The sequence below is a fragment of the Thermobia domestica genome, chromosome 7, assembly GCF_964235325.1.
Source record: "Thermobia domestica chromosome 7, izTheDome1.hap1.1, whole genome shotgun sequence".
In the NCBI taxonomy this organism is placed as follows: Eukaryota; Metazoa; Arthropoda; class Insecta; order Zygentoma; family Lepismatidae; genus Thermobia; species Thermobia domestica.
In genome coordinates, this window is record NC_137460.1 from 237,656,626 (window position 1) to 237,680,534 (window position 23,909).

At 37.3% G+C, this 23,909-nt stretch overlaps 1 protein-coding gene across 1 annotated transcript in view; it reads left to right on the forward strand.

Annotated features, from left to right (window-relative positions):
- Positions 1–12,991, forward strand: part of LOC145690777 (uncharacterized) — a 97,948-nt gene extending 84,957 nt beyond the window's left edge. The window contains exon 4 of the mRNA XM_081766028.1: positions 1,100–12,991. Within this exon, the coding sequence (XP_081622154.1) occupies positions 1,100–1,646 (547 nt within the window). The 3' untranslated portion in view covers positions 1,647–12,991. The remainder of the gene's footprint in view (positions 1–1,099) is intronic.
- The last annotated feature ends 10,918 nt before the right edge of the window (positions 12,992–23,909 follow it).

Genomic DNA, 23,909 nt, shown 5'->3' on the forward strand with positions numbered 1-23,909 from the left:
GCTGCTATAGCAAGAATCGTATCAGCTCATTCCCCTTCGTTCCACCTCCGCCCACAGCGTACAAACGGGCTGCTAGGTAACAGCAATTGCCTCTGAAGAAATCGGTTTCTTGGGCGTGAGCGAAGAGTAATGGGAAATTATACGAGTAATGACAAGGCATTTTGGGGGTCTCGGACACCTTGAGCCTCCAGTTTGCGTCAATGCAACGAAAATTTTGTGTTTTATAATATTTTGCGATAGTTGGCATAGCAGGGGTAAATACTTGTTTCATTATTTGCGTCACTAAGGCTCCTTGTTTGGCTAATCGCCTATTTCAGCGTTCTTTGTTACTCGGACAGCTTCCATTTGCTCTGGTGGTAGGGTTACCACCTATCCAAAGCAAAATGTAGGGACATTCATGCAGCAAATGAAGGTTGAAATGTACGATCGTTTTTCCGTAATTAAACTAATGAGATAAAATAAGTCTTTCTAGTTAAGAGCAAATCATATTTATTTACTTGATAAAAGGAAAGTGTGTAGTAAGGTTTTTTCCGTATTTAAAAAACTATATAATAACGTGGAAAGTAAACTTCAATACTACTACTACTACTAATAATAATAATAATGTACATATGTTATAAAGGTTGTAGTCCAAGCCGTTAAACAAGTATATGCCACTGTATTTGTAAACATAGTGAAGTTATGCTGAAAGATAATTAAAATGTAAGGAGGTACATATTTCGATTTTGTATGTATTTATAAGAAACCATGATATTTTAAGGAATCAGAAAGAAATAATTTTACAATGTGCAGTTCTAACAGTAAGTAAGGAACTACATTCTTCATTTCTACAGTACCATCAACAGTGCAAAATGATATTACTCTGACAGGAGATGTAGAGTAGGAATTTTTAAGCCACTGAGAAAGATAAAAAACTTTGTCGAAACTGTTTTGATATCTTTGAGACAAGATGTATTAAAAGTATGTCTTCACTAAATATTGATTACATTTAGACAGTCCTTGTGAAATGAATGTATGCTTGCGATTTTGTTTTTCGTAATTATAAGTGTCTTAAAACATTGAGGAGCAGACTCATTATTTTGGAATAATTTATTTGCAGGTTCCTCATAGTGAAAAATGATATGGAATTTGATGAAATTGACCCTCTAGAAGAAAGTAGAGCCTCAGAAGACGATGATGAAGACGTTGGTAATGATGGTCCAGATAGCAGCTCAACATTCAACACTGGCGATACTCATTTCCAGTGTTCCAAATGTGACAAGATATTTAGCAATAACACTGATTTTATTCTTCATGCGTTGTACGGTACACATGAGGAAGTTCGCTGCGAAATTTGCAACCAAGTGTTTGCCTCCAGAGAACTGTTTCAGAAACACAAACACTTGACTCACACTCAAAAGATATACAAATGTCAAAAATGTGATAAAAGCTATGAAAAGTTGTATCAGATGAAAAGGCATGTTCTAACACATGATCCAGATAGGCCGTATGTATGTGATATATGCACTAAAGCGTTCCGACGGAAAGATCAGATGTACTTGCATCGCGAGATTCATACTACTGAGAGGTTGTTTTTGTGTGCATGCGGAAAGTCGTTTACAACAAAACGATATCTGAAAAGACACGAAAAGACTCACAGTAAATAGATATCATTTCATAGAGATTATTCTGATTACAAAAGAAGGGGAGTGACAGAAATGTATATACAACAACATAACCGAAACCTTTCTATTTGAAACATTCTGTAGAAGAGTATTTCTTAGTAGAGTGATAATGTTTTCTAATGGTGTTTTGATAAGGAGTATGTTATTTTCTAAATTTCTAGTAGGAACGTTGCCCTCCGTAACTGTAAGAAACATCACATATTTGTTTTTTGAGACTTGATATGTTGTATTGTATAGATAAACAGATTATGTTCTATTTTATCTTAATGGCGTGTGACAGTTTTAATGTCTTATATTTTAATAGGTACGCCAAAAGATTTCGTTATATTGTTTCCTTATACCTAAAATATAGGGTTAGTCCGAAAAGTAGTCGGACTGATATATTAATATTCACAATTTTGGCACATCGACTTAATAGTTTTCAAAATATGTACCTTCTGGATCAACACAGCGTTTCTAGCGACTCTACCAATCACTGAAGGCTCCCTGGAACGCAGAAACTGAAATGCTCTTCAGTTCCCTCGTTACGGCGTCTTGAATGCCCTGGACCGAACCGTGGTGCAGTCCTTTCATCACCCTTTTCAGTCGGGGGAAGAGAAAGAAGTCTGCAGGAGCGACATCTGGGCTGTAGAGTGGCTGGGAAAGCTGTGTGATGTCATGTTTGGTCAGAAAGTCCATGACAACAAAGGCTGTGTAGCTCGGTACATTGTCGTGATGAGGCTTTCATGATCCAGCGATTGCTGGACGGACGCGGGCGACCTGTTTTCGGAGTCTTTCAAGTACTTCCACGTAGAATGCAGCATTCACAATCTGACCAGGCGGTACAAACTCTCTGGGAACCACTTTGCAGTCAAAAAAATGATCAATTTCATTTTCGGCTTGCTCATGCGGGCTTTGATCGACCCATGACATCATTCCCATAAGCAGTCTTGATCATGTCATGGGTCTCACTCGCAGTTTTACCCAATTTGATCAAAACTTCACCGCGTAACGCTGCTCTAACAAACAATTCATTGTGGTGATTATAAGGCACCTTGAAAGAAGTTCATCGATCTACACTCCGTGAAGGCTTGGAGACGACTGATGACTGCTGCGCTGGTAGCTAAGACTCCTCCCACCCAACCAGCGCAGTAACATCCTCATCCTTCACGTTTTCTCGGGCAAAAAATCAGTCCTGCGACTTCCCGGATAAACCCTGTAGTTTAACTTGAATATGCTGTTATTTTAATCTGTACTTCGCAAGACTGTTCCATTTAATTTTTATTTTATGTTTTCTTAATTCGTCTGTCTATTCGCTCTTTACATACAACACGCTGTTTAACTTTTTTTTTTTTTTATTTCGTCCCTTGTGGTCTAATGATCTAAAAGTTTGGTATACTCTTCTTCATTTTCAGTCGGGATATTTTTTGTAAAAACCTTATACTTTCTTCCTCATGTGTTCGTTTCTACATTTTTAGGGGCTTTGATTATCATACCTTTATACCCTTAAAAGCCTGACATTAAATATAATACAAAATTTAGCATTTTTCTTTTGCTTGTTTATTCATAAGTGAAAGGAGATAATGAAATGCAACTTACCACAGTCATAGATAATGTTATTCTACAACAGAAAATATGAGCCTGAAGAATTTTCAGTGTTGCCATCCGTAGAGATTATAGTGTTGCCAGAATAACATTTTCCCCGAAATCTAAGTTCTAAGGTAGCGACTAGAGAAACAAACTCAACTACATTTGATTACATATCATGTTGTTTCGGAATCATGTAAACTACTTTTTTTTAAATAAAATAGTTTTAACATATAGTTATTAAAATCAAATAATAATGCTATTTAAAAACTAGTTCACAGAATACCAAAACAATATGATATGTAATTAAATGCAGTTCAGTTCGTTCCTCTAGTCTCTGCCTCAACTTAGATTTTGGGAGAAATGTTATTCTGGCAACACTGTAATTTCTATGGATAGCAACACTGAAAATTCTTTAAGTTCATATTTTCTGTTGTAGAATAACATTATCTATGATTGTGGTAAGTTGCATTTCATTATCTCTTTTCACTTATGAAAAATAAGCAAAAGAAAAGTGGTAAATTTTGTATTATTTTTAGTATGTCAGACTTTTAATTTATTCTATTAGAAACACTACATCTGAAGGGAAGGGGGGAGGGAAGAAGGAATGTCACAAAAGTGCATTTTCGAGAAAACGGCGTTTTAATAATGAAAACCGCGTAAAAGGAATAGGATTAGTCAAATCTTTTGCCTTTCTTACATGAATATTTCTACATCTAGGCATGCATGGCATATACAGTCAAATAGTAGTACTAAGAGTCACCAACAAATAGGGACAAAGCACCCGATAAAGCACACACATGGACATTCCTTGTTTTTTCTCCTTACCCTTCATCTTGTGTTACAGTTTTCCACCTTTCCAAAATTTCTATTTTTGACCAACTACTTTTTATTTAGATCGTGACATTTTCAACTGCATTTTTTCTGTGAGAAAAGTTAGATTTTCATGTCTAATCTTTTTCTTTTTAATATTTCACTTTCGATATTGATTTTTTAGCATGTTGTATTCTCAATTTATGAGGAATATAGATTTGCATCGTTCTTATTATTTTAGCCTGGATTCCTGTGGCGTTTTTGTATTAAGCTTATGGCATGTAAACACCCAGGGTAACTTTATTCCATGAAAGTGCTACACAATCTAGATAGGCATCTAGCAGTAACGGAAGTTTTAGTCGGTAACAGTTTTGTGTAGAATCGCATGGGAATTGAATGTTGCGGTCAGTGACCCAATTAGGCTAGTTGTCACCCGGGGCAAGATCTTGCCTTAGTTCCCTCCTCCTGATAAACTAAACCAAAATGCTCACCGACTACACCGATGTTGTCATCACAGTAATTCTCCTTTTTCTTTCTTTTTTTTTCCAAGTGGTAAAGCTTGATTTCAAAATTGCAGGGCATAATTTAATTTTTAGTACAAGGTAAAACACCAAACTAATTACTATTTGATTGCCAAATAATCTGAGAGTAGCATGCTTGACATATTCTTATAGTTTTATCATAATAACTGCAAATCACAATGTTCTTGGAATTACATCGGGATGTGCATATGTTTAGAATGACTCAACAGTCTATTACTTCAGAATAGAATATCTAATTATGACAAACAGTCAAGTTGTTGTCTCGAGTATTATACTCGGACATTTTGCAGATCTCGTAAATCGATGTAAGTTAAATAAAGGACAAAAAGCTGGACTAAACATTAACTTTGCGGCAGGGCCGTAACTTGTGGGGGCCAGGGGGCAACTGTCCCCCAGGGAAGCTCCCTACCATTCGATGGGGGCCCATTTTAAGACAAAGTTTCTTACTCTATATACAATACGAACATGAAATTATGAATGAAGCATCAAACAGGTTTACTACATTACACAAATAAAACAGCACAAAAAAGATAAAACGAAAATGAGTCGTGGGCCCATTTCAGTAAAAATGTCTACTATTAGGGGCCTTAGAAAATATTTATTCGCATGGCTTTGAGATCTGTAATTATTGACCCTTTAATTAATTTGTCACGTATGGAACGAGCCCAGAGGCGTAACTAACGGCCCACAGACCTTGCCATGCGGGAGGGGCTACAGGCTCCTGGGTCCCCATAAAGAGTAAGAGAAAGATGGAAAAAGGGGGCCCAAGAATTAGGAAACAACTTTTTCTAGGGGGGCCAAATACTCGTATTAATGCTTGCCCCTTTCCCAGAAAAAAGTCTAAGTTACGGCGCTGCTTTGCGAGCTTTCCTGCCTGCAAAGGTTTTTACAATGTCCTCAAAAGATAGGTTTAAAGCTAACTTATGCTCTATGGATATGATCCTAAGGTTGTGAGTCCTTGTTGTTCTGTTAAGTTTCTGAGATAATTTTTTTATAATCTTTAGTTTAGTTTAGTTTAAAATTCCTTTCTTGCCTTATAGTGACATTATATATTTGCCCAGTTGTGCACCCCCCCCCAATCCGGCGCCCGGGGCATAAGCCCCGTTTAACCCTTCCCCCTGGTTACGTCACTAGTTGCGGTTGCTTATATACCAACTGAATGGTTGTGATTAATAATAAATACGACATTGCGAAAATTTTTACGTATTAGGTAAGAAATTTTAAGTTAAGTTTGTGAACATCATTGTTCTACTCTTACTTAAGGTAGGGCTGATACAGTATCATGATTTTATTGTATTATTTATTTATTTTACGTAACTCTTCCGCCTACGTAATAACAGTAATTTACCTGGCTTTACTTTTAAAAAAGTATTAGTGTATTTAGGTAAAGGTACAGAAAACAAAGTTTGTGAACGTTGCCCTTCTAACTCGAGCTTAAAGGTTAGCATAGAGGTACAAGACACCTTCGTGTTTTATTTCTTGAACGAACAAATCTCAGAATTTTGTGAGGTTGTGTCTTGCAATATCCCGGGTTGTCGTACATCTTAACAAGAATTTTACCGAGTGGTTTTTCAGCAGCAAACAAGTAAGTTCTAGAAATATGTCAGCTACTGTGTACATTAGTGTTGAACAACAGTGTGCTTATAATACAGTTGGGAGGGCTGCATTTTTTAAAAACTCCCCTGCTCTCTTCATAAAAGCTGAAAACTCATTCTTTTTGGTGATAATGATTTGATGTTTTACAATGTTTAAAAAGTGCATTCAAAAATCATATAATTAGGCATAAGTGGTATGTGTATTATTTATAGGAGTATGTGATGAGTCCTTTATCATCATCGATACATAGTAATTAACAAATTTTACGTTGAATCCGTTTCATTCGTAAAAGCGGAAAATTGTTAGGGAGGGCTGGAACTGTTAATTGTGTATTTTCAAATGCTTCGATTGAAAATTTCGGAGTAGTCGCTCAAGTTGTAACGTATTCGTGGCGTTAAATTACTTTCGGATTTCGTGAAGTATAGATAGGAAGCCACACTGTCAAGAATTTTAAATAATAGTTGTGTTTATTGTGTAATAAAGAAAATACTTTAACATGCAATCATTAAAATGAAATAATTATGGTATTTAAAAAGTAGTTCACAGGATACCAAAACAACATGATACGTAAACAGATGCAGTTAAGTTCGATCCTCTAGCCGCTGCCTTAACTTAGATTTTGGAGGAAACGTTATTCTGGCAACACTGCAATTTCTATGAATGTTCACGCTGAAAAATTTTCAGGTTCATATTTTCTGTTATAAGATAACATTATCTATGATTGTGGTAAGTTCCATTTCATTATCTTTTTTCACTTATGAGAATCAAGCAAAAGAAAAATGGTAAATTTTGTATTATGTTTAGTATGTCAAGCTCTTAAGCACATCTGAATAGAATATAATTCTCTTACGAATAGCGTTATATAAAGAATTATATTGAAGAAGTGAATTGTCCTGATGGTACCAGGAGGAAGATATTGAATTGTCATAATAATCACAGGTCACAATAACTATAATAACTGAATTGACATTCACAACAATAAACGCAACTTTACCTCACAGCGAATGAAATGTAACTGCACCACAAAGTCATATCTTTTGCATTATATAGACATGTAATATTTTTGTTGTAGAAAGCTTTTTAAGGTGTAAAATGTATGAAAAGACTCCGGAAATACAGAACACTGACAATATAGATATAAAAAGCTTGGTAGAATTTTCGGGTTATATAGACCTGAAGAGAAGAAGAGTAACATTGCAGGGGCTTTTAAAAGCTTTCGTAGCCTGCCACACTAATTATCGTAGAGCAATTAATGATTGTTCTTTCGTGTGCGTATAGAAATTGGGTTTCTGTTGTCATTTTTAGAAGATTACGAATTTTCCGAAAATGTATTGAGATTCCCTTCTCGCAAATATTAGAAATACGATCTAATTTTTAGATAATTTTTTTTTCTTTTAAGTAGTTTACATATATCTGCAACACAGAAGCAAGTTTCTATTCCAAATAGTTTGGGAGGTATGCGTTTCAAGTTCATTCATAACGTTTGCTGCTGAAATTTCAATTTTATTTAGTAAGCTCTAGCTTTAGGGCCGCGATAGTAGTCGGTAAGGCGCCTACCTATCAATTGAGCGGCCCGCATTCGATCCCCGGTGGGAACGGGAAGTGTTCCTTGTTTCAGTGCAGCTTAGAAGTTCAGCCGAACTTCTGTAAAATCAAATCTGGGGAACCGTGGTGCTGACTGCACCATCTTCATGCGTCCCGAAGTTACTAAAGTGTAACCTTTACCAGTGTACTCAGCCTTTGGGTCTGTCCTGAAAGGGGCCGACCTTTACTTTTACTCGCTTCTCACAGCAGAGCATTTTAACAGAATCAATAGATGGTGAAAACTATGAAAGAAGCTAAAACTTTCAACGTTGTAACTTGTTTCCACGATAGACAGACTTTAAGAACTAGATTTAGAGTTAAAATTTTCTATTCGTAATATCATTTTCATTTCCTTTTTTAAAGTATACGATATCATTTTTATTTCTTGATTATTTATTTAATTACCTCTGTATAAAAGTTATCTTTCAATTTTACTCATATCAGGATAAAATATCATTACAACTTTGAAGACGTATATTATGCAAAATACGATAATACGAGGGGAGTCGAAAATATGTTTCCTCAAGAGATGGGGATGCAAGATCAAAAATAGCATGTGACATTCAAGATCAGACGTCCCTTTATTTTTCCACATAAGTACCACGTACATTGAGACATTTATCATATCGGTCTATGAGCTGCGAAAACCCTTCCAGGAAAAAAATCAGGGCTCTGCATACGGAAAAAGCATCAAACAGCATACATGACTTTAGGATTGCTTCCAAAGCGCCTTCACCAAGAATTTTCTTCAAACTGATGTTTCCAGTCCATCGATGCAGCCTTCGATTCAGGCGTGAAGTGGTGAACCCACGTTTCATCCCACGGAATTGCACGAATGTTATCTCGTTGGAATCTGTGGTTTATAAGTTTTCCAACGGTGTATGAATAATGACTTCATAAATACTTGTTCTTAGGGAACATAGAAAAATGAAACGAAATCTCTGAATTTTACGTCCCAAGGTTATGTCGGCTAGGCTAAAGGATACGGTGATGATGAGAATTGAAGGAAATGGTGGAATAAGGAAGGTAGGAGGAAACGGGAGAACCCCGAGGAAACCCCCACACACGGTGTTTGTTCACCAGAAATTTCACTTGGCGCGAGCTGGGATCGAACCAGGGACCCCATACACCAGAGATGAACGCTCTACCACTGAGCCACCACGCCCCCTCTTAAGGAATATAGAGTTCAATATTAAAAATAAGGGTATTTTACGTTCCGTAAGTATTTAAATTTTGTTAGTTTTGTAATTTGTGTGATTTTGCTAATTGCTTTTAGTAAATAAGTATTGAATTGATGGTGTAGTATTTTCTGTGATTTAGTTGTAAGCTCTCTTTTTTATGTAAAGTGTCAGTAATATTATGTATGTGGTTATGGAAATGAATTTGGGAATCAAGGGTGTAGAGTCAAGGGAATAAGTCAGTGACTGTAATAATAAAGTCGTATACGTATTTAAAAAGAAAAAATCAGTTCTGGATATATTATTTATTTGTTTACTTTTTTAAGACAGTAACATCAAAGATTATTTTGTAGAGTACGTCGTTGTTATTAATGTCTTTGTGAAACCAGTCATCCTCGGCATTAGCTGATGAAATTTAAAAACAGTAACATTAAAATACTGTTAACACTTGTAGTCTCATTACAAACAGTGAAATATCAGGGAAGTTAACCCTCAACTAGTAAGGTGGATTTGTGTCACGCAGGTAGTATAGTTCAGGGCAAACAGACTCGAATATTTATATGTATTATTTATGTCTTAGAATAAGTATAAATTAAAGCTTGCAATGTTTTTGCAATTTATTAACAATACATTAGACTTCCGAGTATCCGGTCTAATGTGCGGAATTGCAGGCCGGATAACAACAAACAGACCCGCAACTAGGGTTTCTGTCACCCGGGGCAAACACACAATTCGGCGCCCCCCCCCCCCAGGTTTAGTCGAAAAGTATCACTTATGGATTGCAACTGTAAATAACATTCTTAATGAAACCAATTATATCGATTTTTAAGTACTTTAACCCTCCAATACGTGCGCGGGCTACCATTGTAGCCCAGCGTTTTTATTTTCCTTGCCGCAAAGTAATTCGAGATGATAACTCAAAGGGTGTCTGTGTACCTTTCTATCAACTATCATTCTGCGTGTTTAGTGTGTGGTCAAACGTAAAATCGAAAGGATCTCATTGTTATTTTGCTTGAAAGTTTCATGGACTACATCTGTAGCCCGCGCGACTATTGATGTCACGGGTGTTCCAAAGCGTCAAAGTTTTTCATTATAGTTTGAGTGTTGATCAGATGGTCAATGAGTTTGCAAAATGCCAATTCTGATGAGAAATGTTTTTAAAACCAATATTTACGATCCAAAATCATTGAGAACATAACAATGCAACAATGAAAAGATTATTTTTATTTCTGTAAATTTTTCGGTGTAATCCTTTGATGTGGAGAAAAGAAGAAAACTTTCCATCAACAATGAAGCACACAAGAACTCCACACTATATTGTTATGTGTACCTCTCGAACTTGAGCACTTTCTGTACCTTTTGGGCACCTTTCTGTATACTTTCTCTTTCTGTATATATGCACCTCTAAGGTGCACACAAGTGATAGAAAAAACTGATTCGAGCAAAGCATCTCTCTTTACAGTGCATTAATTAGAAAGTTCATTAAATATGAAAGAAATTGCTTCATAAAATATTAATAAATAGATCAAGATATTTAGATTATTTAATGTATAGTAAATATTATACATTATACACGATTAATGTAAAAAAATGATTGAAATTAACAATAAAGCATAATAAAGCATAAGTTGGACTGATAGATAAAAATTCAAAATGCCTCGAAAAGCTCTCAAGCAAAACTAATAGATAAAGCTTCATACAGCCTTCACTCGCAAAATCTCTTGGTAGGCATACAAGAAACAATTAAATACACCGAGGCGTGTAAATTATCTTTTCCGCCACAAAACTGCCCTCTATTTTAAAAACATTACAGCAATTGCGTAACATTACAGGGGGCGCGTCTGAGCTAAACTCTTCAACCACCAGCAAGCAACAAAAATCGGGAACTTTTCGCCCCCGCCCCTATTGATAACAGCGTTTTAAACTTCAGAGCTGTTCTCAATGGAATTATACAAACAAACAGCTCCTTGTGGTAGGAAAAGAAAAGGGGGGCGGATTCTCTGTGGTCGCCCAAGGGAACAAATGCATGCAATATTAGGTTTTTAATGTATGACATTACACCTATTTAGATGAGACTCACTCTCACTCTCTCTCTCTCTCTATATATATATATATAATCAACGAAAAGAGGTCCCATGGAAAAGGCCAAGTAAACTTTTGATTTCTTTTAACCTCTAGAATAAGTTCCTCAAGGGAAAGGGTGCGATTTTTAAAACAATTGATATATCTTCTTTCCGGCGCCCCCTCCAACCACGCGCCCGGGGCACGTGCCCCCTCTGCCCCCCCCCTAGTTGCGGCCCTGACAACAAAGCCTGATATGCCGGAGTTCTATGAACTCATTAAGCATTCCCCAAGAACAATTTACGAATACAGTACTGTACGTACTGTACAGTTATAATCAGGAACAGTGGCAAGCGTACTGTATTGAGGTCCGTTACACATTGACGAAACAATGAACAAGGAGCAGAACGCTGCTCTTTTCCTGTCACAACTTGTATTTTGCACAGAATATATACGAAGGTCGTAGCAGACGCACGCTTCCAATGTCTTGGCCAATGCAACGCCTTACCTTCCTCTTTTAATTACGATAGAAGAAAACTACGTCGCATAGTCACGAACCGGATACTCGGAAGTCTACTGTATATTCTTTACATTACAAATATTTCTGGGCAAAGGCAGCTATCGAAAAGTGGAACAGTGCGAAACAGCAATCTGATTCCAGCGATACAAATTGAGGGTTAAATTGGTGAAAATGATAATTGCTCAAAATCACTGAATTTTTAGAAACAAAAGTGTGTTCAGTAAATAAATAAAATAGTTTCTGTAAATAATTTTGTGTGGGTATTTCGCTACAAGTTCGGACGAAACAATTGTTACATGGTAATTATACGAATGATCGGACGGATCATAAAAGCGTGAAGTAATTTCCTTCAGTTCCGTTACAATAAGGACGTGAAATGTGCTGCGATTATTGTAATTGTAAATGTGTGCTTTCATCCGTCACTCTTCATGTTATCGGGATAGGTTGTTTATTGCATTAAGAACATTGAAAGTCAAAAACAGTCTTTGGCTTCTCTTCGTCAATAAATTTAGTTTCATTAACATCCGTAATGGATCTTTAAGCTCTTCGTCAATAAATTTAGTTTCATTAACATCTGTGAGGGATCATTTATCTCTTCGTCAATAAATTTAGTTCCATTAACATTTGTGAAGGATCATTTATCTCTTCGTCAATAAATTTAGTTCCATTAACATCTCTGAGAGATCATTTATCTCTTCGTCAATAAATTTAGTTTCATTAACATTTGTGAAGGATCATTTATCTCTTCGTCAATAAATTTAGTACCATTAACATCTGTGAGGGATCTTTCAGCTCTTCGTCAATTAATTTAGTTTCAGTTAACTTTTTCAGGGATCTTTCAGCTCTTCATCAATAAATTTAGTTTAACATCTTTGAGGGATCTTGCAGCTCATTGCAAAAAATTTAGTTTTATTAACGTTTGTGATGGATCTTTCAGCTCTTCGTCAGTAAAATAATTCCATTACCACCTGATGGATATTTCAGCTTTTCGTCAGTAAAATAATTTCATTAACACACATGATGGACACAGCTCTTCATAAATAAAATTAGTTTCACTAATATTTATGAGAGGTCTTTCAGAGCTTGCAATAAGACTGGTTCCAGTACATGTGTGGAAGATGTGGGTTTCTGACGATATAGGTAAGCAAGCACGGTATATGGAATGAATAGCAATTGGTTTATGCAAGTGACTGTTGTTTCTTGTGTGCGTGGTAGTGTTTATCCTAATTCTTAAGTTATTCATCCGCTCCAGCTCCTTGAAAAATAGCAATCCTTTGGAGAGAGTTACAACAAGAAAGAATCAATTTGTTAACCATTACTTTATTTAAATGTATATTTTATAATATTTATAAGTTTTTGTATTGGCCCAGAACAAATAAGAAAGTAAGGTTATAATTCAAATCCAATAGAAAGTGTTAATAAATGTTGTATTACTAATCTTGCAAATAAAATGATAATTGCTCTTAACTGTGAATGTTATTGAATAATTTATCTCGTTAATGATGGACTTTGGATTTGTTAGTGTAGTATACCCTTTATAAAAGGAACTCCAGCTCGTAACAGACCAGAGCGCTGCACGGGCCGGGCGCGCCCGTTTGGCCCGGCGGATTACCCGGCTCGGCCCTGCCCGTTTCAAGTATATCAAACTGGACCTAACAGAGCACATTTCGAGTCGGACACAAATGCTATAGGGCCGAACCGGGCATATGTATTTCCAGGCTGTGCCGGTTCAGCCTGGACACTGTAAAAGACGGATCGGAAACTAATACTGTCAGCCTATGTTAATCGTAATATAATGTGTTTGGGAAACTGACTCTTTATTCAAGGCTGTAAAGTAGTGTACTACTACGACTTCGCGTCAGAGTTGACATGTCTGGTAGTACAGAATTTACCTTTTTAAGTAAAGGAAAAATCGGAGAAATGCTAGTTATTATGGCCGGTCTGCGTAGAATGTCAACCGAACCGATGTTTGATCTACGATAGCTCAGTAAGCAAGGCTCTACATCTGGTGCTAGAGGTCGTCGGAATGATCCCTGGTCGTGCTATATGAGTTTTATGGTGGACAAACACTGTGTGCATGGGAGTTTTTGGGGTGGTCCCGTTTCCTCCCACTGTTTTCATTTCACCAATTCATCCCACTATCATCCATATTGCCTGAGCCGTAGTTACCTAAAGAAAGTATGATAAAATAAAGTTTTTGATCTACTAAGTAGAATTTGGTACGCTACCACGGAGGCCGAAACTGTGAACTGGCTTGTTCGTAATATCACCACAATTTGTAGTAATGTTCAATTAGTAAGGTAGATACCAAATGGTGTTACATGTCCCTGTATTGTTTATAATATGATGCTACAAATATGATAACGAAATATAATGGTCAAATAAATCACCAAGACGCCAGGGTCGATCAATATTGCAAACCGAAAATATTGATTTAATTGGACGCCAATGCTTTTTCGAGGCCACGCCTCGTTTACTCATTTTCAACACTTTTTCTTTCTTCTTGTTCGTTTGGCACCCTCTTGCTATCAGCGCCTGGGGCAACCGCCCCGCTCGTCCCCTCTAGCTACGGCTCTGTGAATAACTTACTGCATAGAAATGTTGGAAATTATGATTACAATAAAAAGAAAAAGAAACACATGTTTATGAAAAAATGTAGAGTGGTTAGCACAACACATTTTAGGAGAATCAACCGAAACTTGGGGCGGCGCACTAAGTAATGACGAAAAGATGTGGGTTTTCTTGCGTTACGTGAGTGACCGGGATTCCAGGTCGGAGTGTCAGAAGATTCTAGTGTGGCTCAAAGTACTGTGTCTATGACTATTACAAGCGTAATGGATGCGATTATTGCGATATCTGAAAACTGGGTTAAGTTTCCGGCCAGTGTCTTCTAGTCTGCGGAAAAGCATGTGGAAGGAGCCTAAGACCTTACGAAAATGTGGGTCATATTTAGGAAGGTTGGCAAACAGGGATTATGCATAGAAGGTTTGTCTTATCCTAATCACTTCCAATGTCTTTTGCAAATAAGTGTAGGAGTAGCTATATGCACGTTATAGATACTACCTTAATCACATGCTAATATGTATCCCGACGGGCTTGGAATACCCAACGTATATTTCTGGAGAAGTGTTTTTCTGCGTGCACAACCGGACATGGTCAAGTAGACATCACCTTTTGCGTACAAACAAAAGGCTGTCAATTATTGGAGAAGTGGTATTTAGAGACAGCTATCCCTTCGATCCGTACAATCAAAGTTCAGAAAGGTAACGTCAAGTCAGCAGCTAGAACGCTGGGAAAAGCAAGTCATTGGTGGAGGAACACGGAAGGATAAGATACGTTCTTCGGCAATTCCAAGACGGTCTGAAGCTCTATGTCCAGTACACGATGTTGGTCTACGACGATGGGCTCAGCAGGTCAGCAATAGATTTCACCTTCCATCATTTAAGGCATCACATACCTGGTTATGGAAGTTTAAAACATCACACAAAATCGTATCGCGGAGAGTGACGAAATTTATATCTACGGCGCATACTTCTGAAGATAAAGAGGACATATTGAGAACCGTAAATGCTTTTATTGACGATGTAAAGTACCATATTATCCAATTCGGCCCAGGTAATGTGTACAACTCCGTCAAAGTGGTTTGCAACTAGAAATGCATGGCGGTCGAATTTTGGCTGCTCAGGGAATAAAGAAAGTGGAAAGAGTTGTCCAATCCGTGAGTGCGACAAGACACAGTTTTACAATACAATCGATCATCTTCGCCGATGGTGCCTTGTTGACACCATTGCTTATTGTTCTGAAGGAGCCAACAAGTGAGTTCAGCTCACGTGTGTACGACATTGTTTCGCCCCCGCAACGTATATCTTACCGTCTCAAAATCAGGAAAACTTACAAAAGAACTTTTCCGTCGTTGGCTAGAGCACGTGTATTTTCCTACAACACAGCATCAACAGTTTGGACGCTCGGAGTGGACATTGTGAAAATACTCTACGCGCCATTGAACCGGAAGGAAAAAAAAAAACTGTTTTACTTACAATACCTCAAGATTTAACTTGGAAGCTGCAACCACTAGATGTGTACTTTTTTCGCTTGTGGAAGACCTTTGCGCGGTGCTTTTTGGAAAATGTTATCTTACAACAGTCTGATATGAATTTGCATCTACGGGAAAACATAATCAAACTACAATCTTTGACACACAATCAGTTCTCCCCACCAAGATACAAAGATATCATTAAATACAAGTGGTATCACATTGGCTAAACAACAGACAAGACGGCACATTTTCAGACTCCAGCAGAATTCTTTGCCAGGAATTACATCCCAACAATTGACATTTGTGGACAGGTAGTTGTGATTCGTTGTAGTTGGTGCACGAGATCACTTTGTTTATAACATTTTGTGGAATATCATTATTGTGACACATTTGTTACGTAAGATATTGTGCTTATGAAGCTGTTGGTTGGTGTTATAAAGTGGTGGATAGTACTTGCAATATGTATTTATTCATTTCATTATTCATGATTGTATTTTTGTATGACAACTCCATTGACACATGGTATTTCCAAGAAGAAAAGGTCTTCCTTGATAGACTATATCCTTACACACCGTCGGCCATGCGACCAGTGCCTCGTGGAGACGGACTGCCTGCTCCTGTCCTACCTGATTGTGATAGTGACGAGGGCAGTAGTGAAACTAGTGCTGCACCATCACCTTCAGAAACCAGTTCATCGAAAGATCTTGATTTTGTGTGTAACGATGAGTGTACAGAGAATCACAAAATAACACAGTGTGAACTTAATAACCTAGGAGAGATCTGGAATTGCTGAAAATAAAGCTGAACTATTAGCGTTAAGACTACAACAGTGGAATTGCCTTGATAAGACGGTAAATGTGACGTGTTCCGTAACTGCCATATGTCATTCCTTCCATTTTTCGAAAGTCAAAAGAACGTGGTATTTTGTAGTGATATAGAGGGACTAATGGCAGCTATGGGCATTGACTATAAAGTGATGAGTGGAGGTTATTCATCGACTCCTTCAAAATAAGTCTCAAGTGTGTCCTACTGCATAATGGCAACGTGTTACCATAGATTCCGATTGAGTATGCACCTTACATGAAAGAAACATATAACATAAAACAACTACGATTGAACTATGACAAGTTTACGGGGATCTGAAAGTCATAGGCATATTACTTGGGCTACAACAGGGTTACATAAAATTATGTTGCTTCCTGTGCCTTTGGGATAGCCGTGCCAAAAAACTTGATTATAAAAAGAAATATTGGCCTAAACGTCAATCACTTGAACCAGGACCTTATAATGTTATTCACGAATCCAGGAACATAATTCTCCCTGCTCTTCATGTAAAATTGGGCTTAATGAAACACTTCATTAAGGCTATGGACAAAACTGGGGAAGCATATCTCTATTTGCGCGAGAAATTTCCAGTCTTAGTGAGGGGAAATATAAAAGAGGGGATTTTTGTGGGTCCCCAGATATGCAAACTGGACAAAGATGAGCATTTCAACACCATTCTGACAGGTGATGGAAAGTTAGCTTGGTGTGCCTTTGTTCAAGTATCAATAAACTTTTTAGGAAATAAGAGGGCAGAAAACTATAAGGATCTTGTGGCAAATCTTCTGCGCTGCTACGATAGACTGGGGTGCAACATGTCCTTAAAGTTATATTTCTTAGATTCCCACTTGGACTTCTTTCCTGACAACTGTGGTGCTGTAAGCGACAAGCACGGGGAACGCTTCCACCAGCAAATTTTGGACATGGAAATGAGATACCAGGGAAAGTGGATTGCATCAATGTTAGCCGATTACTGCTGGACACTAATCAGGGAATCACCAGCACAAAAATACAAACGCCAGGCAAAGCAGTTGTGCCTTCAGTGACCTTCCTCCGAGGGATAAAAACAAGGTAAATACATGCATAAGTTTACATAGGCAATAACGTAAAATTATCATAAATTCATAACGAGAGCTAATCTTGCATTTTCATTAACATTTTCGTTATCAGCACACCCGGAAACAAAGATTAGCTGTTCTCATCCCAGTTACAGAAAAAAAAGTTAAATTTTGTTGGCTAGTGTTATTTGGAGATATTTGAATGGGGGCCGTTGCTCACCCTGTAACCGTTTTCTCACCCAAAAGAAAAAAACGTATTCCATAACTTTCTCTCTAGTATGTGTATACGCCTGTTTCTGTACATTATTTGTGTCCTTTTGGAGATTTCAAGCTTTTTTGAAACCCGGAAACGAAAAATATACAGGACACTTTATTTTATGTCTAATATCTACCTGCAAAATTTCGTTGCAATCGGCGTGCAACACTTTGCGAATGTTCCATGTCAGTAGAATTTTTGACAACCCAGCTCTAATAAAAACGGAGGATGACTCTTATAATTCTCTAGATACGATAACTTCAACACGCCATGACGCAATCAAATATTTCATACTGAATACATCCCATGGTTTTCACTCAATGCTGCCACCCTACTATTTACTAGTTATTAGACGCTCGTGAGTACACTACAGATATTACAAACGTACGAAAAATCCAGAGTCGTTGCGCTTACATCGTCAATTTCAGCGCACAATTCACAATTATGCTAATACATTTAAACTTTGTCATTAATAAAAGCTTGTAATAATTTGGCTGCCATTGCACGTCCATCCAGATACTGGCACCGTTTCCGTATGCTTCCGGTCGTAAAAATATGCTTCTTATCTTCTCATAGACAATGAAAAACCTCTTCAGACAGATAAAGAAAAAGTCTTCGCAAACTACCTACAGTCTATCTTCACACCATTCGAAGCTTCCTTTCCTCGGAGGTATCTTACACTTTAGCATTAACATCAGTTCACCAGAACTTCAACTGCACATGTGTCATGCTTTGCCCGATCACCTTCTCACTGTGACATAGTGAATCTGTCACGGCTCGTAAATGTAACTGCTCCCAGTCTGAATTCAATCACTTATGGTTGTTTCAAAGAAGCACTTTTCGAATTACTACGCCTTCTAGCAGGTATCTTTACATTTATTCTACGCACAGGTTATTTTCCCACTAAGTGAAGAACATCTAACACTGTTATCTTTGCTAAACATCACAAATTTCTCAATACCATGTCATCTTACCGGCCTATGAAATTAACTTTCAGCAAAATTTTGAAACGCATCCTTGTCAACCGACTTCACACTCACTAATAGCTAAGAATTTGCTTCCTTTGCATCAAGCCAGTTTTCGATTGGGCTATATATAGTATTTTCGATCAGTTACTTCACCTCGCCAACATGATCATCAATCATTATATTTTTTCAAAGCCTTTCTGTTTAGATTTACTCGATTTCGAAAAGGCATTTGATAATGTATGGTACATGGCACTTCTTTTCAAACTTCTCTCTTTCCTTCTACTTGTCACATACTTCCACTTCTCTACAATTTCACTATCAACCTTCTGGCTTATGTCGGTATCAATTTCAGTCTCTCTTATCCTATATTCCTCCACAGTGGCATCCAGGGTTGTAGTCGAGGGTACACGCCGTATACCTTCTGCTTAATCCTAGTCATTAGAGTGTACTTTTTGCTTTAAACCGTATAGCAGTGGTTCTCAAATTTGCCAGTAAGACGGACCCCCTGTTCATTCGGAACGTGTTCTGCACCTCCTTGCAATACTATCTGAAATTTCACATGGTATTAAAAAATATACTAATTAGAATTACTACTGACAAGAAAAAGATCAAGAAAAATAGTGCAATAAGTAATTCATTCTAAAGATAGATGTTTGCTTCCTAGTGAACGGAATTTCAATTGAATATACAGTAACTTTCAAGACTTTTTTTTTTTTTTTTTTTTTTTTGGAAATCCACTTGATAAACAATGTTCTTTAATGTGGGGTCACTAACGTGAGAAATGAAATTCTTTGTTTTTCCATAATTGCATTGAAATCTGGAATAAGTTTTGTCACCATCAATCTTAGGTCCGATTCCACATTAAGACGATTTCGCTTTAAGGTTTTAATAGTGCAAAGAGCACAAAAGATCTGCTCACATAAGTAAGTGGTAGGGAAAGGAATCAAATGTTGCAATGCATTTTTAGGCAACTCTTCATACTCACAACGCACTCACACCAAAAGCTACAAAGTTTATTTTCTTTGGAAACTTTTTTCCATTAGGTATCGCGAGATAATTCCAATAGCTGTTCTTGTTGTGTTAGAGAGATTCATACCTTGTATGTTATGGATTTCTACATTAGTGAAAGGATTTTCAATTCAACCATTACCAGGTTGTGGGACAGGGAAATATTCTTGAAAACTTTGCAGCTAATGCTTTCAAGTGTGCTACAAATGTTTTGTGCATTTCAGGAGAGAGTTTTTCATCTGAAGAATCAATGAAGTCCTTGAGCACTTGGAAATGATGAATAGTTATTGTTTTGTACTCGTACTGCCCACAGCTGCAGTTTCTTAATCTTAAAAGTACCGGTACTTCTTGCATAACAGATGTGAGTTCCATTTTATTACATTTCAATTTTTGGGCCTCGCGGACCCCACTTTGAGAAACGCTGTCGTATAGTATTTTCTACTTTCGTTTCATTTATATTTGTTTAATCGAACCATGACTCCAATGATAAATTGACTGACTGTATCACCTTTTCAACGAACTTAAATAGTTTAGTTCGTTCCTGAATTCTCTGTTTGTCTGTCTATTTGTTTGTATGTATGTATATGTGGTGTATGTGTGTGTGTATGTTTGTGTCTGTTATTTGCATATATATTTTTTTTTTTTTTTAATTTTGAGCTCCATTCGATGGAGCATCAAAAACTATCTGAGAAGGTGATGGAAGTTTTCGCGTCACTCTTACCGTTCCCGAAATATTGGCCAAACATTTTTCATTTCGGGAGATTTAAGGAGCCGTAAGTCATAGAAATATGATGTTGATCAACACCTAAGAAGATGGTGATCATTTTGGTACTAAATAGCAACCAGTGGCCACTGGCAAGTAGCTTCCGGAGAAGACTTGATCAAGGTTAGTATCACGTCTTATATTTTATCGAAGGTTTTCATTGTTACTGTTGTTACTAGCTACTATTATTTGAATGTTATTACACAGGAAGGAATTAAAACACAAACTTGTTTTAGGATAAGCTGGATAGATCGATGCAAAATGGCGCATTTTTGTTCTAAGAGGATATCCATGCGTTTTGAAGGTCGATGGCAGTGATATTTCAATTGCTTAAAAACCTTGTTCTCTGCTGAAGAGAATCAAACTTGTTCGATATTTTTAAACTAAGGTATGAAAGTTTTCAATATTACGCCAATGTTAATACATAACTTTGAGCAATACAGAACCTATTAACTGAAAAAATCATGTCTTAATGATTGTACAGTGTTAACTTTGGGCACAATTTTCTTACTTCTGGCACTTCGGGCATGATTATATTCTGTTCCTTCTTGGAGTGAGTGTTTTTCATACCTACTCCCATTTATGTTATTAATGGTATGATTTAAGTAAAGAGTGTCATCAAGAAAATAGCATGAAATGCTTTTAGACTGTAAAACAGTAATATATCATTTATATTTTAATTGGATTAATTAATACATGCGTTCTACATTCATTAGAAAATGCCTTTTAAAACAAAGTATACCCTGTGAAAGTTTTAGGACTACAACACTGGTGGCATCCCTCAAAGCTTTGCCTTATCTCTGCTTTTATTTCTGACATGCCGTCATTACCTTGTAATGTCTATATTTATCAGCATGCTGACGACACGGTTTTCCTAGCTTTCGGCACGACTATCTCTCAAATAAACACTGCAATGAATAAAGCTATTCACAGGTTTGGAACCTGGTGTCGAACGTGGCACTTAACGATAAACGCTACCAAAACCCAGCCCATAATTTTTATTCCACTGAAACGTCAATAAAGAGTTAACCGAAACTTGGTTCGTCTTGCCCTTGGCGTTAACGATGCTGGTATACACCGCTCGAAAACAGTGACCTACTTGGGTATTACATTTGATCATCTTATATGGCGTTTACATCTCGCTACTCGATACCTTCGTAACCAAAGCAAAAAATAGACAGAATTTACTTTAAAATCTCACTGGAGCAACCTGGGATCTCCATTTCTCCAGGACGTATAAGATATCCACCATCCCATTGTTACGTATGGTTTTGCCGCATGGATATCAGCAAGTCCACAACACTACGAAACTGTCAGTAATGGAAAGAGATGCTGTCCGCCTAGCCTATCGTATTAAATTACCGAGACCAATCCGTGAACTGTACGATCGCATCATCTTTCCACACCTTCTCGACCATCTTGAAGTTATTCTTCTCAAATATATCAACAAACGCAATGGCAATGGACATGCTCTCTTCTTCGAAATTTATAGCAATGCTCCCTACATGCAAAGTCATTGAAATTTTATTGCAAAGACATAATGAAGAGCTTAAAAACAATGTATAGCACGTAAGGTAAATATGGATAGAACATTGTCAAAAGTTGTTGTTTGTGTAAAATCAATAACTAAGTATATGCATCTTCTGTGAATTACCCAGGGTGCCCCACGCGGAGAATACGTGTTTGAAATACCTCACATCTAGATTTGGAATCTCATCTGCAGACTTGATTTAGCACGCAATCTGACTTTTGACCTGACACGTGACACAGTCTAGTCCTTATGGCAAACGGATAGACAATTTCTTAAACACATTGATGAATCTGTTATAAATTCGTTGATGCAACGAACGATTGCATTGGACTTCCTTCTTCAGCCAGAGCCAATCCGCATCGACTTTCTCTTACTTGGAGTGTCGTCGAGACGAAATCGTTGGCAATCGATTGATCAAATGCTGCCGTGACGATCGCAACCGTGTAAAGGTTATTTCCATTCAATCTTGCGCTGCGTGCTTTGCTTGAAATCTTATCTTGTCGGACACTTAAAAACAAGAATTCAAAATCTTTTAAAAACCAAAATAGCAAGATTATTAATATTGCACGCCCTAGTTGGGGTATGTAAAAAATTTAGCTACTTCCAAAGGGTGCGTGAAAATTTTAGGGGGTGTGAATAAATCACTGGAAGCATACAGGCAGAGAATCATTACTTCATCACCGATACCTACAACACATGGTCACCAATTACATCACAACATATAACTATCGGTGATGTAATACGGTACTGGAAGAGATTCAACCAACTCAGCGGCAAACTTTCGACTACGAATTATCCTCTTCTCATTCATAATCAACCACTTCAAACTGATACTGACAAGACCAATGCTGTCGCTAACTATACCAGGATATATTCACCACAACTTTATCTAACACGTCGACATTCCACTGATTGGATTGACTTCCAATTTCCACAACAACAACCTCCATTCTGTTATACCTTGACCGTCAATCAAGACCTTACTTCCCCGATCACAATTGATATTTTATTTGTAACCAAGAGAAAACGCAATCTTGAACATGGCATGGACAAGATCTCTTACTGGAATATCAAAGAAGCCTCGAATTTCTCCCTCTACTTTCTGGCCATACTTCTCACATTCATACTCCGCATAACCTACGTTTATTTCCTATTACATGGAAAATGTACAAGACTTTAATGTTACCAAAACCTTTGAAACCTATCAACCTTATATCTTCCTACCACCCCCTATTCACTTACGCTCAGTAAAATCTTCGACCAATTTTTACTTAACTGTCTCAATAATTATTGCACAGAGCTTCACCTTACACCTCTTTATCAAGGCGGCTTTCGCCCTCAGTTGAGTATTAATGATCAATTACTTCACCTTGTTAGGCATAATTATAACTCATTTACGTCCGTAAAAATTTCTTGTTTGATCTCTTCGACTTTAAAAAAAACCTTTGGCATGTTTGGCACCACTGCCTGGTTTTCAAATTCAATAAATACCATCATCTGCGCTTAGCTACATGCAATTAATGTTCAATTTATCACTGGAACCACTGGCATAACCTACATTTCCGTCAACAACGCAGTATCTCATCCCATGCAGTTTCTTCATTCAGGTGTCCCATAATGATATGCTCTGTCTCCACTCCTTTACTTCCTTTATGTAGCAGATCTTCCACCTCTTCCAGCAACCAACAGCATTTTTCAATATGCTAACGACACTGCATTTCTGGCACTTGACAAAATCATACAACAAATAAACAGAAATATTCAGGAAGCAATCGATCTATTCTCATCCTGGTGTCTCAAATGGCGGCTTAAGATCAACGCCGAGAAACACAAGCAGATGTTTTTCTGTCTCCTGGGAAACGTACAAGAGTTCACCGCAAATCCAGCCCTGCTGGATATTAAGTTTCAAGGAACATGGATTTATCCTTCCAACACAGCGAAAT